Genomic DNA, 21,757 nt, shown 5'->3' with positions numbered 1-21,757 from the left:
CTGTTTCCGATTCTGTGTCTCCCTCTCTCTCTGCCCCTCCCCCATTCATGCTCTGTCTCTCTCTGTCCCAAAAATAAATAAACGTTGAAAAAAAAATTTTTTTTTTAAAATTAAAAAAAAAAGACATCTATCACCTTATCCATACAATTTTCAAGTACGTAATGGCAATATGTGACTCTACCTAGATTTACCCTTCAAGCCACACAATCCTGGTCACATTTTACCAGAAAACCCATTTTACCGGAAAACCCAAGGAATGGAATGAACAGACCAGAAAACAAATATGCACTGAACAAAAGATTCTTTAAACCAAACAGGTAAAACAGCAAAGATCAAAAGAGACAGACAGAAAAACAAAACGGATCCAAGGCACAAATTTATAATGCCATTACAGTTACTTTTGCTTTCCTAACACTGCAGCCATTTTATAAATCATTTTATTTTAATAAGCATTTAAAAACATGATGTTCTCAAAATTCCTTACCAAAAAAAGTTTATTGGTAGTGATACTAAAGAAAAAAATATCTGGAACACCTACGATATAAAAATATACTATTAATCTAACCACTCGATCTTCAGTTAGATACTCTATGGAAAGTCCTATGGTGTAACAAGAGCCATATTCTTATAACTACAGCAGTAACTGTTTGTAAGGAAAAAATAAAGTGGGATTCTTTTTACAAGTGAGACTTTACTATTTCTTAACAAATTCAGCTACTGTATATGGTACTCTAACTTTCAAACCATCATATGTTACATAAAATGGTTCCCAAATGGGTAACATAGACTTGAATAAAAACTTAAACATACACAAAATCAAATTGATTAATTTATCCTACATTTAGTCTTGCCCAAGGGTAGGAGGCAATTCTCTCCTTCAGACTCAATTTATTTTGACATCAAAGGAAAGAATGCACGTTGTACAAAAGCCAGAATTCGATAATAAACAAACTATCTCATACCTGTCGTACATGTCTTTGTGGTTTTATTTTCCAGCTGTAGAGGGCCACAAATAAAAGTAAATTTTATTATGCTTCTGTTAAGTACTCTAGTAGCATCTGAACTAAAATAAACTATTTAGGAATAATTTAGCAAAAGATGGTAGGTTATACAATGCCCCTGTTAGTGTAACACTATCAAAGAAAAGGGGTTTCATTCTATTTTGTTTTGGTAAATATTGAAATATTTTTAATAACAAATATTAAAAAAATAATAAATACCCATATATCCACTTCATCAGACCCAATTCAGCTAAGCATAACATCATACCATATTTGCTTCAGAAATTTAATTACAGATCAGTATCTTTTAAAACTTTATTTAAGCTATTTGGGAGACTCATTAAAATGTAATGAATATCAACAATAAAACAGAATTTTCCTTGTGATTTAGGCCACTATGCATTTATTTAATTTCTTCAAAAATAACAGTTCAATCAAGTTCATACTAAAAATATCTAACAACTTCTGGACTTAACTAGCTTTTTGAAAACTCACTAAACCAACTGTTTAACACTTAAGTTGGTGAAAATAAAATTATTTAACAAATGCTTATTTCACATATCCAGAAGTCCTAGTCTAAACATATGTTCACTTTACAGAATAGGTTTAAAAACTATCGATTCAAACATTACCCTCTAGGGAAAAATAAATCCTAATGTAACTAGTGGAATAAACAACTCATTAAAACTCAACTTGGACAAACTCCAGGGTAAATTTAGGGAAATAGAAACAAGTAGGTCTTGACTGTGTAGTAGCAAAGATTGAAAATGAATATGCCCTAATTAAACACTTTAAAAGACTCTGCTTGTGCCATCTACTGACAAATCATAATACAGAGCTGATGAAATTTCTGGACCAATAGGGCATTTCTTTAAAGAAAATTCTTCCTTCGAAATTTTAAATAGGAAATGTGGAAGTAGTTTTTACTACTCAATGCAAAGGAATTAACTTAAACAATCCATTCATGTTCATAAGCAAAATTTTTGCCATACACACACTTGAGGAACAGCCATCCATTCTCTTAAAATCAACACACCTCATAGCAATTGAAAGAATATCCTCAGCAACAGCTGGATCTAAAGATTTATATAGAGTCCCCAAATGCAAAGCTTGAACCTACAAACTGGTTCCAAAAATGTATTTTTGTTATTACTCATATCCTGCAAAGTAAAATAAGATTAGATCACTTTTTCCAAAATAAAATGAGTATAAAACCTCACTAACTCAGAAATAAAGCAGTTTAAAAAGTTAAGAAATTTGTATTTAGTTCTGTATACGACTCTTTAACTTGCACAATACATCAATACTCGATGAAGAAAAATGTTTTTAATTAAGTGATAGGTAAAATGAAAGCTTAAAGCCCCTCTTTGCTCCTCCTGGTCCCACCCAAACCCCTGATAACTAAAGTTTAGCACACACAACTATAGACCTCTACTGATTTTATGCATTCATACACATTTAAATTTTAATGGACGTGGAAGGGTCTATAGCCTGCTTTTTTAATTAAACAACATTCTTAGAAATCAAGCTCTTTCTACATTAGTACAGACACTTTTACATTGATCTTTTTAATTCATGCCTGATAACGGTTTGAATATAGTTTCACATTCATCAGCAGTGTATCAGAATACCCCTTTCACCACATCCCCACCAGTATATTTTTTAATCACGAGTGTAGCATTTGCACATAACTCTAAAATGCTAACTATATCATTATGTTATGAAAATAATTCACTATTTTTCAAATTTCTGAAATATTATTTCAATTTAAATATTAGATAAGAGAAAAATGAGTAAAACTTTTATATCACTCAAATAAAAATATAATCAACTTCTGATTAATATGCAATGTCCAAAACTGTACAATGAACCATGGGTGGTAGCAAATGAGCAAAATACAAAAGGGGCAAAATGTCCCTTCATATTCTTATCATGTCTTAGGTTAATCAATATAAATAATTCACCTACTTAAGGAAAAATATTCAACTACTCAGGAAAAAAGAGAAAGGAAATGTGTTTATAGAATATATTTTATGTATGTAATACTAACACTCAAATATAACCTTGAGAATTCTGATTACAAAAATCACGAACATTTTAGTTCAAGTTCAGTAACTAAAGTCACTGGCTTTTTCCTTGGGCCAAGAGCACATTTTACACATATTATGTAAGTAAATAGGAGACAGATTTGGCTGTCAAAACCACATACAATCTAAAACCTCATCAATCAGACAACCAAAGAAACAAAGAAATCACTGAAAAAATTACCAGCTCCATGTCAATAAATATTTACTTGTGCCTACAATGGATTCAAGGTTTTGAGGATAAATATCCTCCATAGAAAAAGAAATGGTCCTTACGGAGGTTAAGCAAAAAGGAGAACTATTAAATAATCACATGAACCAGTGTAAAATTACTTCTATGAAAAGTGCAGTGAAAAACAGAAACAGTATCACATGAAGGAATATATTAGGGGAATGTGTCCTAGTCAGACCAAGTGTCAATTTCTAGTATCTATGGGGTAAGTAAAAGTTGTTTAGGCAATTGACTAGTGGAAAAATATGATGAAAGACCTGGCTGAAAGACAACCAAGTGAAAAAGGCAAAAAGTGTTGAGGGACTAAAGAGGAAGACATTCAGATGGACAGCCAAGACAGGGTCAGATCATGGAGGGTTTCACAGAATGTTTTAAAGATTTTAATCTTTACTGTAAAAGCTAGAAGAAGTATTTTAGGCAGGAGAAGGACATAATTAGATGTATCTTCCAGAAGCAAGCCAATCAAACAAACCCAGCTACCGATGTAAGAGTTAGAAAAGATGCTCAACATCATTCATCATCAGGGAAATAAAAATCAAAAGTACAATGAGATAGCACCTCACACCTGTCAGGCAAAAATTAACAACACAGGAAACAGGTTGTGAGGATGTGGCAAAAGGGTAACTGTCTTACCCTGTTGGTGGTAATGCCAACTTGTACAGCCACTCTGGAAAACAGTATGAAAGTTCCTCAAAAAGTTAAAAATTGAACTACACTATGACCCAGCAACTGCACTACCCAAAGGATAAAAATACGGATTCAAAGGGGCAGCACATGCACCCTGATTTTTATAGGAGCATTATCAACATCAGCCCAATTATGGAAAGAGCCCAAACGTCCATCAACAGACACATGGATAAAGAAGATGTGGTGTATACACATACAATGGCATATTACTCAACCATCAAAAAGAATGAAATCTTGCCATTTGCAACAACATGGATGGGACTAGAGTGTATTACGCTAAGCGAAATAAGTCAGTCAGAAAAAGACAAATCCCGTACAATTTCACTCATAAATGGAATTTAAGAAACATTAAAGACGAACGTAGGAGAAAGAAAAAAAAAAAAACAGACAGGGAGGCAAACCATAAGAGACTCTTAAATACAGAGAACAAACTGAGGGTTGCTGGAAGGGAGGACGGTGGGAAAGATGGGCTAAATGGGTAATGGGTATTAAGGAGGACACCTGTAGGGATCAGCACTGTGTGCTCAGTGTACATGTGTTGTACGTAAATGATGAATCACTAAACTCTACTCCTGAAACCAAATTACACTATATGTTAACTAGAATTTAAATAAAAACTTGAAACATGAAAAAAAAAATAGAACATCTCTCTAAATATTTAGATAAGAAAGGAGGAAAGCCTGTGTCTTATTCATAATGAGACTCCAGGGCCTACAACACAAGTTTTCACATGATAGGTGCCAAAATATTATTTCTAAAACAAATAAATGAGTCATTAATCAGTTGAAACTTGAAAAAAGCTAAGTATTAACAGATTCATCGAGGAAACTGGCAATATTTTTTAAAGTTATAAATAATAAAGAACACAAAGTTATTATTGAGAACTTGCTAATAGTTACCAACTTGCTATTGAGGGTTCCATCACCAACTAATTAAAAAATGTCTAGAACCAGATCTCTCTAGGTCTACCATATCACCCTCTGTAATCTTTCATTTCCACCTCTTATAAAATCGAGAACACATGACTTGTTTATAATGAGGTTCAAATAAATCCCTGTATATAGTGGAATTAATAAAGTACAAGTGCTATAGAAGAGTATTATGATGCTGTTCTTAGAGATTACCTCCTGCCTCTAAGTATGCACTGTATGATATTTTGGATATGGGGATCTCCAATGATTATTTGTTCCTAAATTTCAAATTAATATATTAAAAAGAGATTAAATCAAACATAGTTAAGAAATTTAGAAGCAATGATAAAAAAAAAACTTAAGCTAAATTTAGTTATTTCTAACCACGCCATTTCCCTCTTAATATATTAATAACTTAGAATTCTTTTGAATATACTCTTACATTTCAGTTCCCAAAAAATAATGAAACACAGACGTATTTCAAAGATACTGTCACTAGAATAAAATGCTGTCACAGGATAATATTCTCCTGCTGTTGTACATAGACAAAACCAAATACTGGGGGAAAACTAGCATAATTCTTCTCATAGAAAGAGATGTATGTAGGTCTTGTAATAATATTCCCCAATATCCAAAAATCAAATTTAAAGTCAATAATCTAAGAATGAATTTTAAATGTTCATTTGGGTACCACTAAACAATTTTACTAAGTTTAAAACTTTTAACAAGAGAAAGAGACGAATCCTATTTGCCCATACAACTTCACACCCAACTGATCATAAAATTCCATGTGGAAAATATCAAGTTTTCCACCAGGAAAATCAAAGAAAACCTCCTGTTCTCATTGGACCAACACTCTCTGGTTGTTAACATGTGTTGCATGCTCTTCATGCACTTAAAAAAAATCAAAGAGAAACATCTAACTGATATAAAGACAGATGTTATTTACCTATAGTAGTGTTTTTTCATGTCTTTTTAATCCCATACACACACACTCTAAAAACTTAAAGTAGGTATTTTTCAATTGGTCATTTAAACACATTATAAGATCAGAATCAAAACATGACAAAAAATAAAGCCTGAGAGGACTGTTAAATTATAAAAACTGTTTTTTCAAGGGAATTTTTTTCAAACAAGAATGCATTAATATTCTAAGTAAATGTACTTTATATAGTAAAATATAAAATCATTAATACAATGACAAGATTTATAATTTCATAATTGAAAATTATAGCTAAAATGTTGCAAAGTGTTGAAATTAACCAAAATAAATCCCAAAACAGCATAAGCAGAGGCTTAAAAGTTAGTACTAAGAGAGACAACAGAACATCTGATGAAAACATGTTCATGTTATTTATTAAGTGTAATAGCAATTTAAATAACAATCATGTTATTTATTAAATTTAAGATTCTGGACTATTACTCCTATAAAGATTACTTAGGAGGTAGTATTTTTTCACTTTAAGATGTGTTATTAAAAATCAATCAAGATAAATTCACAGAAAAATCAATGACATCTTTGGAGGGAAAACAGTCATAATCGGTAAAGCCTAGATTTATGTCTATTCTCTATTTCCCAACTCTCCAAAAGAAACATAAATAAATACAGGGATTTACACAATAAAACTATTCTTTCTGATATGAACAAACTGGTAGTTGAGACTGCAAATGCAATTTAGGTCAACTTTTCACCCTGATACAAATACAAGGCTGTAAATAAATTAAATGAAATACAGAGAACAGTAAAATAAGTTTTTAAAAAGTTTTAATCTTGTTAAAGATTTAGACTACTGTGCTTGTTGTCACTTAAAATACTTTAGAGTCCTATGATATCTCACATGTTAAAATTAGGTTTCTATTTTTCTTTTATTACTCTCTTAAACTATGCTTTAAAAAAACAGTACCTTCATTGATTTCACTCAATGAAATCAAAATATGTGAATGCGCATATATAAAATCTATTTACAAAATATTTTCTTATGCAACTGAAAATACTATGAGACTCAGTCTCTGGCCACACAGTGGCCTAGAGAAATCCCACAAGCCCTACTGCAAAGAATCAGTTGTCTGATGAGTTTGGGTGAAGGATGGAACAACAAAGCAAGGAATAGTGAGTCTACTAGCTAACACGCTAACCAGTCAACCCCTGAATCGACACCGGCATTACCCCTTATTATGAGCCAACTGTTCTCACCAAAAGTTGACGCACTCCAGGAAAAGAGAAAGGGACTAACTGCAGTGGGACCAGAAAGAAGTTTGGCAGCCACATGAGTATATATATCTGTCACAAATCATTGAGTTGTACACATAAAATTGTTGAATTTTGCTATATTTAAATTATACTCTAGTTTTAATATGAGAACTATGTTAATGAAAACAGTGGTATACTTCATGTAATAATCCATTACAGGGCACTTTATAAACTACATCCTACACAACTCTAAAGTAATATGAAAGCTTGGTACAGTTCTATCTAGTATTTTCAGGTGTAGCCAGACCTCTAAATACTTTTGTGATTTTTTTCATTACTCGTAGGGATTCTATAAAAGAATATTTTGAGAAATTAAGTATGAAAAATTAAGTATTCACCTTCAAATATTATTCCTCCCCCAAAAAATAAAGATCATCACGAGACTAAACAACTAATCTCTAGAAACAGAAATTCCAAGAGCACTCATACCTGAATATTTGCACTTATTAGGATAAAAAATTTAAGATATTCAAGAATGGCACATTTAACTTATGTTTCTCTTCAGAAGCTAGAATATTAGCTTTACAATATTAAAGCTAATCATTTATTTAAAAAATTGAAGATGAACAAAAAGAAAATATACCTACCTTTTCTTCCTTAAACATTAATATGACCTAGTATACTTGTACTTTTTTCTAATGTCTTCAAAGTTTATGTTAGCTGATCTAAAAATGTTTATAGAATTATTAAATTCTACTTGGGTTCATTTTAATTAACATTTATTAAAAATCAATTATATGCTAGGTCCTGGACCATTAAGGCAATTATAAAGAATAAAACCAATCAAGATGCGAAAATTATAAAGTCCTATAATGACAAGACTAGGCAATTTCAAAATGAATTAACTTACCAAAGATTTAAATTCTATTAATAAAAGACCCAGTGCCAGCTATTCATCTCCCTGATAGGAGTTAAATTCTACATTTAAATAAGTTTCAAAGTAATTATCACAAAAATTATGCAAAAGCTTTTATGTATTTGATGTTGAAGAAGGGGCTAATGACACAAAGGACATTCTCAGAACATCCCAAGTCACAGTTGTAGCAACAACTGTAACCAGGTTTGAAAGCCATGCATACAACTCTGGAATTTAAACATTTCTGAATAAGGGTATGGATAGTTATTTGCAAGCCTGAATATATTTTACTCGGTTAAGGAAAGCCACATACAGATGTAGAATGAAAAACAAATTAGCTACTGGCTATGTCAAAGATGAATCTCAAAAACATTATCTAAGTGAAAGAAGTCAGATACAGGATACCACATTTTGTATGATTCTATTCACATGCCATAAAAAATAAATTTATAAAGAAAGTGGTTACCTGTGGCTGGAGCTGGGGATTAACTGTAAATGAGCATGTAAACTTATTGGGAGGGTGAAAATGTTCTAAAACTGATTCATGGTAACAGCTGCATAACTCAATTAAGGTGCTAGAAATCACTGTATTTACATACCTGAAATGAGTGAATTTACGCTATGTAAAGTACACCTGAACAAATCTGTTTATTAAAGAAAATACAAGTTAGCAAGCCTACTCCTATGGAAGATGCCTTCCTTATAATGCAAACTTAATGCCAACTTTTAAAGACACTCCCTCACTAACGGTACTGGGGACTAACCTTGGGTCTTAATCCACATAGATCTAAAACTATTCACTGTATACACTATTCACTGTATGTATATGCATTAATAAGACAAAGATATGTATGAAAGGAGTAAAATAGTTTAGAATATTTTAGAGACAGAGAAAAACTGAGCACTGCTTGGGGAGGGGCAGAGAGCGAAGGACACACAGAATCTGAAGCAGGATCCAGGCACTGGGCTGTCAGCACAGAACCAGCCTGACACAGGGTTCAAACCCATGAACTGTGAGATCATGACCTGAGCAGAAGTCAGACGCTTAACTGACTGAGCCACCCAGGTCCCGCAATCCACCACTAATTAAAGGGTTTTCAGTTCAAATATGAATCATTAACAAAATTAGACAGAAAAATATAGACTAATTCAAAAATATTATGCAATCAAAAATTACGTATATGCCTGAAACTAATATAACACCAAATGTTAACTATATTGGAATTAAAATTAAAAAAAGAAAAAGAAAAAAAGAAAAAACCTAGGGTGCCTGGGTGGCTCAGTCAGTTAGGCATCCAACTTCAGGTCATGGTTTGTGAGTGCAAGCCCGCCTCGGGCTCTGTGCCGACAGCTCAGAGCCTGGATCCTGCTTTGGATTCTCTGTCTCCTCTCCCTGCTCCTCCCCCGCTTGTGCTCTGTCTCTGTCTCTCAAAAGTAAATAAATGTTAAAAAAAAAAAACAAAAAAAACCTATGTAAACGTCTCCTTACAAGGCTTAAGACAGTAAAAAGGTCAATTTTATGAAATTAGATTATAAAAGACAATATACACTGCCTCTTAAACCAATTTTTCTCATTTTAATATTCCCTTAACTTATAGAATGTGTATTTTCTACTGCCATAAAGGCAGGCATTTCGCCAATTTTGTTTATTGGTGTATCTCCATAGCTAAGGCCTTGCAGAGAGTGTCTGGCACACACTGGACATTTGTCACTTATCTGTAAAATAGACCTGAATGAATGAACATAGAACAGTATCAAGTGTGCAAAAAGGCAGACAGTGGACAAACTCAATGGAGTTTTAAGAACAAAAATTGCAACTGAATGCGGAACACTGTTCACAAAACAAGAACATATGCACCCTGTCTTTTCTTGTCATCCTTCCCTGTTTTAATCACCCAGACAGATAAGCATATAAAAGAATCATGAAAAAGTTAATAAAGGACAAAACCAAAAAATATGAGCAAAACAAAGAAAAGTTCTAAGAAATATGCAAGGAAATGCTTAATAATGGGAAGGCGGTTACATTAACAAGACCATGCAAGTATATCCCAAGTCGCAAAACACAGAATCCTATAAAAGACTTAAGTTACATCATGCACAGAGCCATCTGGCATGTGGTCCACACTGTTATATACCTGACCTGAGAATACAGCTCACATAAAATTATTCCACCTTAGTAGATAGTACTAATAAGACCTAGCCACTTGCTTTAAGAAGTTTGATTGAAACTGAGTTTACAAAGGGAGTTAACTGTAATACAAAAGCAGGGCGGAAAGAAGGGGGAAGCTATTTCAACAAGTTATCCAAATCAAAAGAGAAAGCTGAAACAAGAACAATTTGCACTATGTATTTCCCAAATCAAATTTACCATATGATATCATGGAGAAATTTACCAGGATAAGATATTTTCATTATGATCATGCTTAACTCTCTGTAAATGCGAAGACTAATCAAATAAAAAATGCATATTTTGTTTCTTGTAAGGCAGTAAAATTTGGACTTAACACCCTGTCTCAAAAGACAGTAGATTCTTAAGTGCCCAATCTAAAGCTTCAGAACAACAAAAAAGAGCATTTTCTAAGGAAATTCAAGTTTGGATGTGAAATGGATGCATGAATTGAGCCTAAGACAAATGATGATTACTGTAATTCTCATTCTCAACTGCCTTAAGCTTCTTTAAAAGACCTAGAAAATCTTAAGAACGGTAGAGCCATTGTGTAGAGGCACAATTTCAGCAGTCATTAACACATTTTGATGAGTTTGAATCTTATTTTGATGAATGAATCATACTGATTTATCTGCCTTTAAAGCGGAAACCTGCACCAGCAATGCATGTCCCTTTCAAGAGGATCTGACACAGCTAAACAATGCTGGATTTATAGGAATCTCAGTCTACCCTGAAGTGTCTAGCTCTGTGACCATACACAGAACAGTGTTTTATCTGCTTGGATTTGTTAAAATATACTCACCAGATTGTTGAAATTAATGTTAACATCCACCATTAGAGAAATAATCTCATAATCAGAACTCGAAGTGCTTTGGCTGAATTAACTTACTGAAAGAGCTATATTTCAGTATTCTCTTAGATTTCAAATCGAACAAGTGCGAGCACTAGGCCCATGATAGTATCTCTTTAATGAATAATACTCACAAAAATAATTTTGAATTCCCTTAATATTATTGTAGTTTTAAAAACCCTCCTGTTTTCCATTAATAAGCACAATTGCTTATTTTAAAAAAAGTGATGAAGCCTATCCTTATGAATTTGACATGACATATACACACGCACAACATACACACACACATATATACACATACACACACATATATGTGTCAGCCCAGATATGTGAGAACCAGGAGGTATTTACAAGTTCGTTTTAAAATAGGTACTAATATCCCAATCTTCCTACTGGTTCTGAGACCTACATCCTCCTGAAGCCCATCCTGGATGAAAAGCATTTTGATTTAATCAGTTGTTCATTTGCTTTAATTCGATGAAAATCATTTTGATTTTATCAGTTGTGCATTTGCTTTAATTTTCATTCTATTTAGTATTATTAAAGTGGTCTATAACATCAGTCTATAGACGGTCAAGCCCTGTAAGTTTTGAAGACAGATAAGTACCTTTAAAACGTGTTGTTGTTTTTTCTCATATAAAGTTTGTTTATTTTGAGAGAGAAGGAGAGAGAGCATGAACAGGGGAGAGGCAAAGCAGGCTCCACACTGTTAGTGCAGAGTCCAGTGCGGGACACCAACCCACAAACCATGAAATCATGACCTGAGCCAAAGTCAGATGCTTAACCACCTGAGCCACCCAGGCGTCCCTAAAACATGTTTGGTTTTTTTTTTTGTAAGAGAAGAAATTAAGCGGGAAAAGATCTCCCCACAATGTAGAAAGTTATAAAATCTTTCTGCAGAAAAACCAATCTAAGTTAGCTATCTCTGTAAACGGTAAAAGCAAAAACTACTGTGAAGATCAACTTGTAAACACGAAGAATTCTAACAAGTTTACCTTTTTCCTCCTCCCCAAGGTAAGAACTATTTCAAATATGCATTTGATCACTTTTTACTTGCTCAAGCTATACCAGTTTTTACAAAAAACTGTGTCAAATGTAAATGATAACGTTTTAAGACAAAAAGCAAAAGATTTATAGAAGAGGTAAACTAAGTTTCTGGTTTGGGAGTTAGATTAAGATAGAGTCTTAACATTAAAAAGCAATGTTTCCCCATAGAATTGGAGAAAAAAACTTGCAAATCATATACATAATAAAAATTTAGTATAGAGAATTCTTAAGGAGCACCTACACCTCAACAACAAAAATAATCTGAATAGCAGCAATAAATTTAAATATATATTCCCCCAAAGAAGATATGCAAGTGGTCAATAAGCAATTGAAAGGATGCTTAATATCACTAGTTGTTAGAGAAATGTAAATCAAAACTACTATGAAACACCATTTTATGTTCTTTAGGACGACTATTATCAAAAAACCTAAAATAATGAGTGTTGGTAAAGATGTAAAGACATTGGAACACTTGCACATTGTTGTTGGAAATGTAAAATGGGACAGCCACCGTGAAAAACAAAATGGTAGTTTGTCATGAAATTAAATATACAATTACCATATGATCCAGCAATTCTACCTCTAGGTATATATTCAAAAGAAGTGAAGACAGGAACTCAAACATTTGTACACCCACGTTGAAAGCACCACTTGGCAATAGCTAAAAGGTGCAAATAACCCAGATGTCCACTGATAAATGAATAAATAAAGTATATACATACATTGGAATTTTTCAACCTTAAAATGGAATGAATTTAGAAGAAAAGAAGGGAGAGAGGGATGAAAGGAGAGAGAGAAGGAAGGAGCAAGTTAGGGAGGACACAAGGGAGGAAAAGGGGGAGGAAAGAAAAATTTCTGACATATGCTACAGCATGGATGAATCTTGAAAACTTCATGCTAAGTGACACAAGTCAGACACAAAAGGACAAATATTTAATGATTTAACTTACATTAAGTACCCAGAATAGTCAAATTCATACAGAGAGAAAGTAAAAAGTTATCAGGGACTAAAAGTAAGGAGTAATGGGAATTTACTGTTTCAATGGGTACAAAAGATAAAATTTATGTAAATGAAAAGTGGTGACAGTAGTACAACAATGTGAATATACTTAATGAATTGTACACTTAAAAATGGTTAAAATGGTAAACTTTCTGTTTTGTATATTTTATCATACATAAATTAAAATAATAGTAATAATAACTTTTAAGTAGTGTGGTACAGTTGAAGGAGCCCTGAATCAAGAAAGGGAGGATCACACTGAAGCACTGATATTTACTGTGTGGTCTTAGATTAAGTAATTTGAACTCTCCCGGACTCAGTCTTTTCATCTTTGAAATGAGAAGATTGTAATAGATGATGAAAGGATTTCTTTTCAGTTCAAAATATTCCATGAAAGCACGTTCCAGATCCAAGAACTGAAGCTGACAATTAGGCTGCTGCCACTCAAGTGGAGGTAGCATCCCAACTAAGTCTTACCAGTTTTAAGACATTCTGTTCAAGACAGTATTTATCACAAAAGCAGATGAAAATAATCATAGCTCTGGAACAAAGGGAATTAAAAACCTCTATCTCCAGGGGTATTAAAAACCCCAACTCTATGTTCTTGAGGTTCAAACTGTGGTATTATAAATAACAGGGCAGTTGAGTCTACATCCATACCACCCTTAACGCGCCCGATCTCGTCTGATCTCGGAAGCTAAGCAGGGTCGGGCCTGGTTAGTACTTGGATGGGAGACCGCCTGGGAATACCGGGTGCTGTAGGCTTGGGGCGCCTGGGTGGCGCAGTCGGTTAAGCGTCCGACTTCAGCCAGGTCACGATCTCACAGTCCGTGAGTTCGAGCCCCGCGTCGGGCTCTGGGCTGATGGCTCAGAGCCTGGAGCCTGTTTCCGATTCTGTGTCTCCCTCTCTCTCTGCCCCTCCCCCGTTCATGCTCTGTCTCTCTCTGTCCCAAAAATAAATAAATGTTGAAAAAAAAAAATTTAAAAAAAAAAAAAAATAACAGGGCAGTTGAGCAACGTGATGTTGAGCCCTGTAGGGTGGGTTACTTATCCTCTATGTTTGTTGATAAATAAATATTGGCTTTTTTTTTTTTTTTAATCTTGAAGGGCCTAGCCTCCATTAAAGCTTAAAGCATTTATTCTATTGTTATTCTGAGCTAAAGCAGGAAAATGGCTGCTTCAGTTTTTGTTTCAGGGAGGCAAAAAGATCAGTATCTGTTCTCTTAGCCTTTACACACCACGTCAATTACCATGAGCCGACTAACGCCAAATTTCCTAATTAACACTGAACTCAAACACAGATTCCCAGCAACACCTTCCTCAAACAAAGGAACTGTTCAATAACTTCATGAGCCAAAACCAAGACATTTGCCACTGTGTTAAATAAGGAATGGGTACTTAGAGGGATCCCTCAATCTTGTAAAGAAACGTGTTTTCCCACCTCCTTATGTCTATGAAAATGACTCATGACACATATAAGCAATAATTAGGAAAGAGAAGAAACATGAAAGCAGATTTTGACTCAATAAAATAAAGAACTCTAGAGCTGCCCAAAAATGAATCTGGTTGCCTCTCTCTGGATAAAATGTTCAACCCATGGATAAACAACTATAAATCAAAAGCTGCATCATAGACTGATAAATTGAGATAATGTCTAAGATTCCACCTAACCCTATTATCTACAATTCTATGAGATCATTACCATAATATCTATATACTATTAACTGTATACTAGGAGATACTAGGAGAGTTCAGATTTATTAGCTGTATTATCTCAACTGTCCTCTCGATACATAGAAATCCACTTTTACTACAAGGCAAGAAGTACACTGAGCCTCTGGAGATGATTAACAAAAGATAATGTACATCTTCACACCTTCAGGTAAGAAAGGCACCAAAGACTTTAGAATCAGATAACCTTCCATGAGATTCCTTGCCCAGACACTGTGTGACTTGGGACAATTTATGTAACCTCCCTGAGCTTTAGTTTATAACAGAGAATATCATCTTAAGCTCACAGCGTTGTTAATGAAAACTTCATTAAAGTACCTAACAACATAACACTATATAAAAAAGTATTTTCTTTCGAATCGTATCCATTCTTTCTTTAATAATCTGCTTAGAAGTTACCATCTTCACGTTCTCCATGACTTTCTAAGCCAAAATCATTTTTCTCTGAACTTCCAAAGTATGTTGCACCTATCTCTCTACAAATGAGATCACATTTTTGAACCCTCAATTATAGGAGAAAATGAACTTAAGACTATAGTATAATTGCAATTTAACAAGCCTGGTGAGGAATAAATGGGGTTAATGAATATTTCATTAACTAGTTTAACCTTTTTTTTTTTTAAGATGAAAAAAGCTCAGACACCCTTAATCATGTACAAGTCAAGGCCCAAAAGGAAACTTCCAAATTCCTCTCCCACAGTACCATTCTCAGATCCAACGGACCAACCTTGACTTTGTTCAGACAATATTATCCCCATAGAAACTTCTGCACCCCAAACAATCTCCTGATGTCTAGATATCTACCCAATTCAACCAATAAAACCCAACTGTACTGCCACTTTCTCTCTGAAACCAACCACGATGTCGCAGGGAAATTTTCTACTTTCTTTAAACAGGACATTTCGCTTAAGCCTCAATTTTGCCATTGAAAGACAAATGTTTTCTTGTGTGTGTAGTGTCCTCTCCCACTAGACTAAGTCTTCATGCTCTGTGGATATCCCTTACCCTTACTGCATTCTACTGTATTCTTTCCCCAATTCCAATATGTACCACAATGCTTATCACAACACAGAAAATCAAAAAATATTTATGAATGACATCCAATCTCCCAAACAACTGAAGCTTCTTAAGGAAAAGGGAAAATGGCAAAGGAATAAAAAATAAATTGACACACACTTTAGATACTTATTTTTCAATTAAAATTACAGATCAAAAATGTGTAAATGGTCAATGTTCATGTAATAGAATACTGCATAATGACAAAAGCAAACAATCTAAAAACTACATTCTGCTGTCTGAATCTCCCAAACATTACTTTCAGTGACAGAGACCAGTCAAAAAGGAGAATATGTTGGATGATTCTATTTATGTCCAAGAATAGACAACACTAATCTGTATTATTAGAAATCAGAATAACAGTTAACCCTGCAGGAAGGTAAATGAGAGAGGCTTTTGAGATGCTGATAATATTCTGCTCCTTGATCTTTCTGCTGGTTACCAAAGGGCCAATTCACTTATGAAACACCATAATTTATGCACTTTTCCATAAAATATTAGTATTTCAATTTAAAAGTTTGGAAATAAAGTTAATGTGTTTATTATAGTTTCGCTGTTCTGAAAAAAAAAATGTTAACTCCAAGAATGTATCTAGAAGCCTAAAAGCATTATCACCACAGTAGAAATTTTTAAAGTATCTACAAGAGACCAAGCCTTAATCCTACTTAGAATAACATAATACTTTATTGCCCTTTAACCAATACTTTATTGCCTGCTTTTAAACATCCGATAACTAAACAGAGAGAAAAATTAAAATTTGAATTAACTGCTCAAGACTTCCGTCATTAAATATTATCATCACTATGTCTTTCCCACTATATCCTACATAATTTTTAATCCTGTTCTAAGGGACTAAAAGAATTAAAAGTTAACCTGGTTTAAAGTAATGAAGAAAAAAAATTTTTGAAATGTTTATTTATGTTTAGAAACTGTGTAATACAGAAAGATAAAATATGACCAAAATATTTTGAAAAAAATAAATTCCAAGAAACTGGAGTTTAGTGTTAGCTTGTTAAAATATATTAACAGGAACATTCATACAGGAAAAAAATAACTTATTTTCAATGTTACTTAAACCATATATTTCTAAAAATTAGCAAAAATGGTTAAAATAAATGTTATCTGAAATTTCACATATGATTAGCATCAATTTAGACATTTTTAAACAAAAAGTATAAAACTATTTTTCTGTTTATATAAAATCTAGATTTCCATTACTAACTTACACATTCCAACTAAAATTTTTTTCAGTGTGGTATAAGGGTTTTAAAATCCATGGACTATAGTAAATATGCTCTTATTGAATAGATAGGTAGGTAGGTAGATAGATAGATAGATAAATATAAATATGCATAGCATCATACATGTGCTTTAGGAAACTGGAATATAATTTTTAAAAATTCAAATGAAACGGCTTATATGATTTGAGGCAGGGAGATACCATACTGGGAACAGAATTGACATTAATGATACAAACAGGGTGCCTTACTAAAATAATCCTCACTCACTACATGAGTTAAATAAAATTCTCAGTTCTCATATGATTTTGATTTAATGCAAGCACTATATGATATATTTTATCTGGGATCTTAATTCATTTCATTTAACTAAAATACATATCAATTTAATGAGTTTTACATGTATTACTTTCAATTTAGAGTTGCTAAGAACAAATTATAGTTTATGGTCTATTAATTATGGAAAATAATATAAAGAAACTATTTCAAAGCAAAATACTCATGTAAAGCATAGAAAAATATCACTCGAATATCACAGAAGTGGTCTTAACTACAAAAAATCAAGTTACTTCCAAATATAAGCATTGTGTGATCTCATGCTTTTAGTATTTTAAATGGAATATTTTCTTCTAGATGTCAGCAGGCATATTTTCAACCACATTTGACAATACTTGCAGTAAGTCCTTCACATCCTTAAACTAAGCCTTGCCTATTTAAATACTCAATTTTTTTCATATGAAGGCTATAATTCATTTTGAAAATTTTGGCTTTAAAAAAAAGCTAAGTATTTTCTAAGGTAAATTGCACCGTTTCTAAAAATATCAGTATTATAATGATAAATAAATCAGCACATAACTGAGATAACAGTACTTACAAACATCTATTAAAGTTGATAATCAACATACCAACTGGGACATATCCCATGGTATTTCTTAATAGAAATATAAGAATATATAAATATATTTTATATGGAATATAAAATTTGGCTCAAATACAACATGTTATGTATATACAAATAAAAAGTTAAAAAGTAAATCTCTATACAACATAATATATGACACGCGTGGAATATGGATGACTAAGGACAAAATTAAACTTATCAAGAGAAAATTAAGAATGATCATTTAATAATGGTTTCATTTTACCAAAAAAAAAAACTGGTTCCAAGACTTAACTGCAACTTCTATATTTTTTTAATTTTCTGGATCAATAGGTAAAATTTTTGAAGATGTGAGCAATTTATAAATTTCATTTTAAAAGTTATTAAAGAAATATATTTTTAATAAATGAAGTACTTTAGATAAAATATATTTTCTAGAACTCATGTTGCTTTTCATAAATAACTAATAGAAATTAACAATCTGTAAAAATTAGCTTACTAATTAGGATGGGAAAGCAAAGATATATTCCATCCAAATAATAAAAGTAATCTAAATTTTAAAATGTAGAACTATTTCACTAGAATATATTTCATGTTTTGAAACCTTTTTTCATACCTTCAAGCAATTTTCTTTTTAATATATTAAAGTTTGTTTTCAACTAAAATTTAAGAAGTCATAACTACTGGCTTTCTTTCTATAAACCTCTTTCAATTTAAAGAAATACGACCTCCAAATAAAGTAACCTAAAAACAAATGAAAATATGGTCTAAAATCCGTTTCATCTAAAATACATTAACTACAGACATATCAAATGTCTAATCTATGTTATGGGTATACTTTTCTCAGTGCCTATGAATACACATGAAATTGTTATTTAGGTGACAAATACTTAGGCTTTGATATTAAATGGCAACTTTTAAAAATCTTTGTCCATATCCTCTTAAAAAGGCAAAAATAAGGTACTTGCCCTTACAGTTACTAGTACAGTATGAAGCAGCAACAGTTTACTCTAGTTCCAACATGGATTAACAGTTATTACCCCGACAACAGTTAACATTACCACAAGAGAGACTATGATCTAGTATACTTCAGGCATTAAAGAGAGATTTTTAGTGTCTCAGTGAAAGGCAGGAGAACTTCAGATATTTTTCTAAGGTTTTGTATAAAACTAACACACTTGCATAAGAGACACGACTGAGTTTTTTCCCCTTCATAATACATGAAAATTGCCATAAGCCATATTTTAACATAATACTTACCAGCATGTGGGTAGTTTCAGAAGTTTAACATAAAGAGCAGTGCTGAAAGAGGGAATAATCGGTACAGGTAAGCAGTAAGATCCCCTACAATCCAAAGATGTCAGTCCTGCCTGGAAACCAAATATCTGAAACAAAAAGAAAAGATCCAAATGTTCACAGAGACAAAGTTTTAATAAGCACAGGATGAAATACGTCAGTTTCAATTTGCTCTACAACAGCTGCACACTAAATATGTTCCAATGTCTTTTTCCACTTCCCAAACATCAACATTTTCTTTTATTCAATTTAACATTGACTAAATCCAAATTAAGAGATTTAAACATACAGTATTTTTCATGTCCCTGAAAGATCACTGCTTCTTACTAACTCTAAGTTTCACATTTTGTTTCTAAACATAATTATTATTTAGTGTTTTATTGTCTGCTAAAATGCACACACTTTCTAGTAATATAAACTGCCTGTATTGTGCACATTGTAAAAATTAGTAAATTACTGTTAATATCATTTATTGCCTAAAAAACATTAATTACGACAAAAACAATCATAAAAATGTATTTTGCCTTCAACTTACATTATGCACACACAAAAAGGATATCCAAATATATCCTAAAATGTTACAAAGTACCCCTTTCTTTTGTGAAAATTGTATGGCTAATGTTTTCACCCCAGGAAATTTGGTACATGACATACATTACTCTTCATATGTTTATACTTAAAACGAGATCACACTCAAAAATTTTAAAAGCATTCCTTAAAATTCCTGAACAGTATATTTGCTTTGAAGGAAGAACCAATATAACATCACATTTTACATAAACCACTATAGAGAACTTACTACAAATGAGTTCCAATTCGTTCCAATAATATAAAAGATAAACATCTCAAACATAAAACCCTAACACACAGGGATACAAAACAAAGTTACTGGTTTCCAACAACATACTAAAGTAAGTTAACCCTAACACTTATCTTTCCTTATTATTTTTTACTCCTTGGATTCATAAAGCACTGAATTTTCTATCTCTAGGATTTATATTAACTGATAAGTTCTACAATGAAACATGTTTAAGACTGTTCAATTTTCAAAAATACTTTCATTCAATGAACTTATAAACTGATGATCAATTTCTTAAAAAAGTATTAAACTATTCCCAAATGGTTTCAAAAAGCTATCATGTCCCTATCATTCATCAAACTGACAATGTCAAATCATTTCCTTTAAAGTCAGTTTTAAGTGAACAAAATAATTTTTTAGAAATGAGACATTAGTTAGAATTATATATTTTTAGAGAAAAACTTCATTTCAAAGGACCTACCTAATTACTATCAAAGAAAATGAAAGTGAACACCTATTAATTCCTATAAATCCTACTGTCAACCACGTGGCAAGAAATACAGATTGAGAAAAAAATGTTTCTAATACTTAAATGATCAACCTTGAAAATTAAGTTATCCACATCCATTCTCTTTAAAGACTTGTTCTGAGCAATACTGTATGCAAAGAATTTTTAGGCACTGTGCAATTTCAGCATTTCACATTTCCTCTAAAAGGCCCATTGTAAAAGATTCTAAACTTTACAATTACTATGCCATTTAATAAAAAACATTTTAAAACATTGCCCAACCTCCAAATATTTCTAAACTATGAATAAGGTTAATATCTTATCATATTACATTATCTGTGTCCAACTAAGAACTCTCTCAAGGCACTTTCTAATATTCTATAAAATGCCCAAACAGTATAATCACAGACACTATCAGTAATTATACTCAGATGGAAACTGGGTGTAGAGGAGATCCCTGCTGGATGTTTGCAGAACTGCAAAAGACTCTGGGGAAACCATACCTTATTCTGTAATATTTTTTAAACTATTATTAAATTTGTATGCTGTTCAGAGACACTTCTAAGAGAACATTCAGGCAAATATAATGAAAGAGGGCCTACCTACTATATCAAAAGCAATTATTTCAGGGCAGCCTAGGTGGCTCAGTATTCAGGTGAGTGTCCAAATCTTGATTTCACCTCAGGTCATCATCTCACGGTCATGAGATCAAGCCCCACATAGGGCTCCAGGCTGGGAGTGCAGCCTGCTTAAGATTCTCTCTTCCTATCTCCCTCTGTACCCCCAAAACACACTCTTTCCCTCTTTCTCCCCCCAAAAATTATTCAAAATAACCAATTTCCAACTCTCTTTTTCATTTTTTAATATTTATTTATTTTGGGGAGACAGAAAAAGACAGTGCAAGAAGGGGAGGGTCAGAGAGAGAGAGGGAGACACAGAATCCGAAGCAGGCTCCAGGCTCCGAGCTGTCAGCACAGAGCCCAACGCAGGGCTCGAACCCACAAAGCATGGGATCATGACCTGGGCTGAAGTTGGACACCCAACCAACTGAGCCACCCAGGTGCCCCCAACTCTCTTTTAAATTACAATAACGAAGGGTCGCCTCCGTGGCTCAGTCCATTAAGCGTCCGACTTCCCCTCAGGTCATAATCTCACCATTCATG

General features: G+C 32.8%; 1 protein-coding gene and 1 non-coding gene across 16 annotated transcripts in view; one reads left to right on the top strand and one right to left on the bottom strand.

Moving 5' to 3' along the window:
• The window catches only part of VPS13B (vacuolar protein sorting 13 homolog B), an 804,655-nt gene that overhangs the window by 653,817 nt on the left and 129,081 nt on the right, over positions 1 to 21,757 (bottom strand). For 14 of the 15 annotated variants that reach the window (XM_023248521.2, XM_023248520.2, XM_045050210.1 and 11 more), the window contains exon 16: positions 19,252 to 19,376. In XM_023248521.2, coding sequence (XP_023104289.2) covers positions 19,252 to 19,376 — 125 coding nt within the window. Of the gene's footprint in view, positions 1 to 962; positions 997 to 2,037; positions 2,158 to 19,251; positions 19,377 to 21,757 lie in introns of those variants that run through there. The other variant, XM_045050211.1, reaches the window with a different exon arrangement.
• Positions 13,733 to 13,851, top strand: LOC111558598. Its single transcript, XR_002739693.1, has one exon. It is a non-coding gene; the product is annotated as a 5S ribosomal RNA (ribosomal RNA).

This window comes from Felis catus, chromosome F2, assembly GCF_018350175.1.
Source record: "Felis catus isolate Fca126 chromosome F2, F.catus_Fca126_mat1.0, whole genome shotgun sequence".
In the NCBI taxonomy this organism is placed as follows: Eukaryota; Metazoa; Chordata; class Mammalia; order Carnivora; family Felidae; genus Felis; species Felis catus.
The sequence above is the reverse complement of the archived record's forward strand: the minus strand, read 5'-3'. Positions and strand labels throughout refer to the sequence as shown.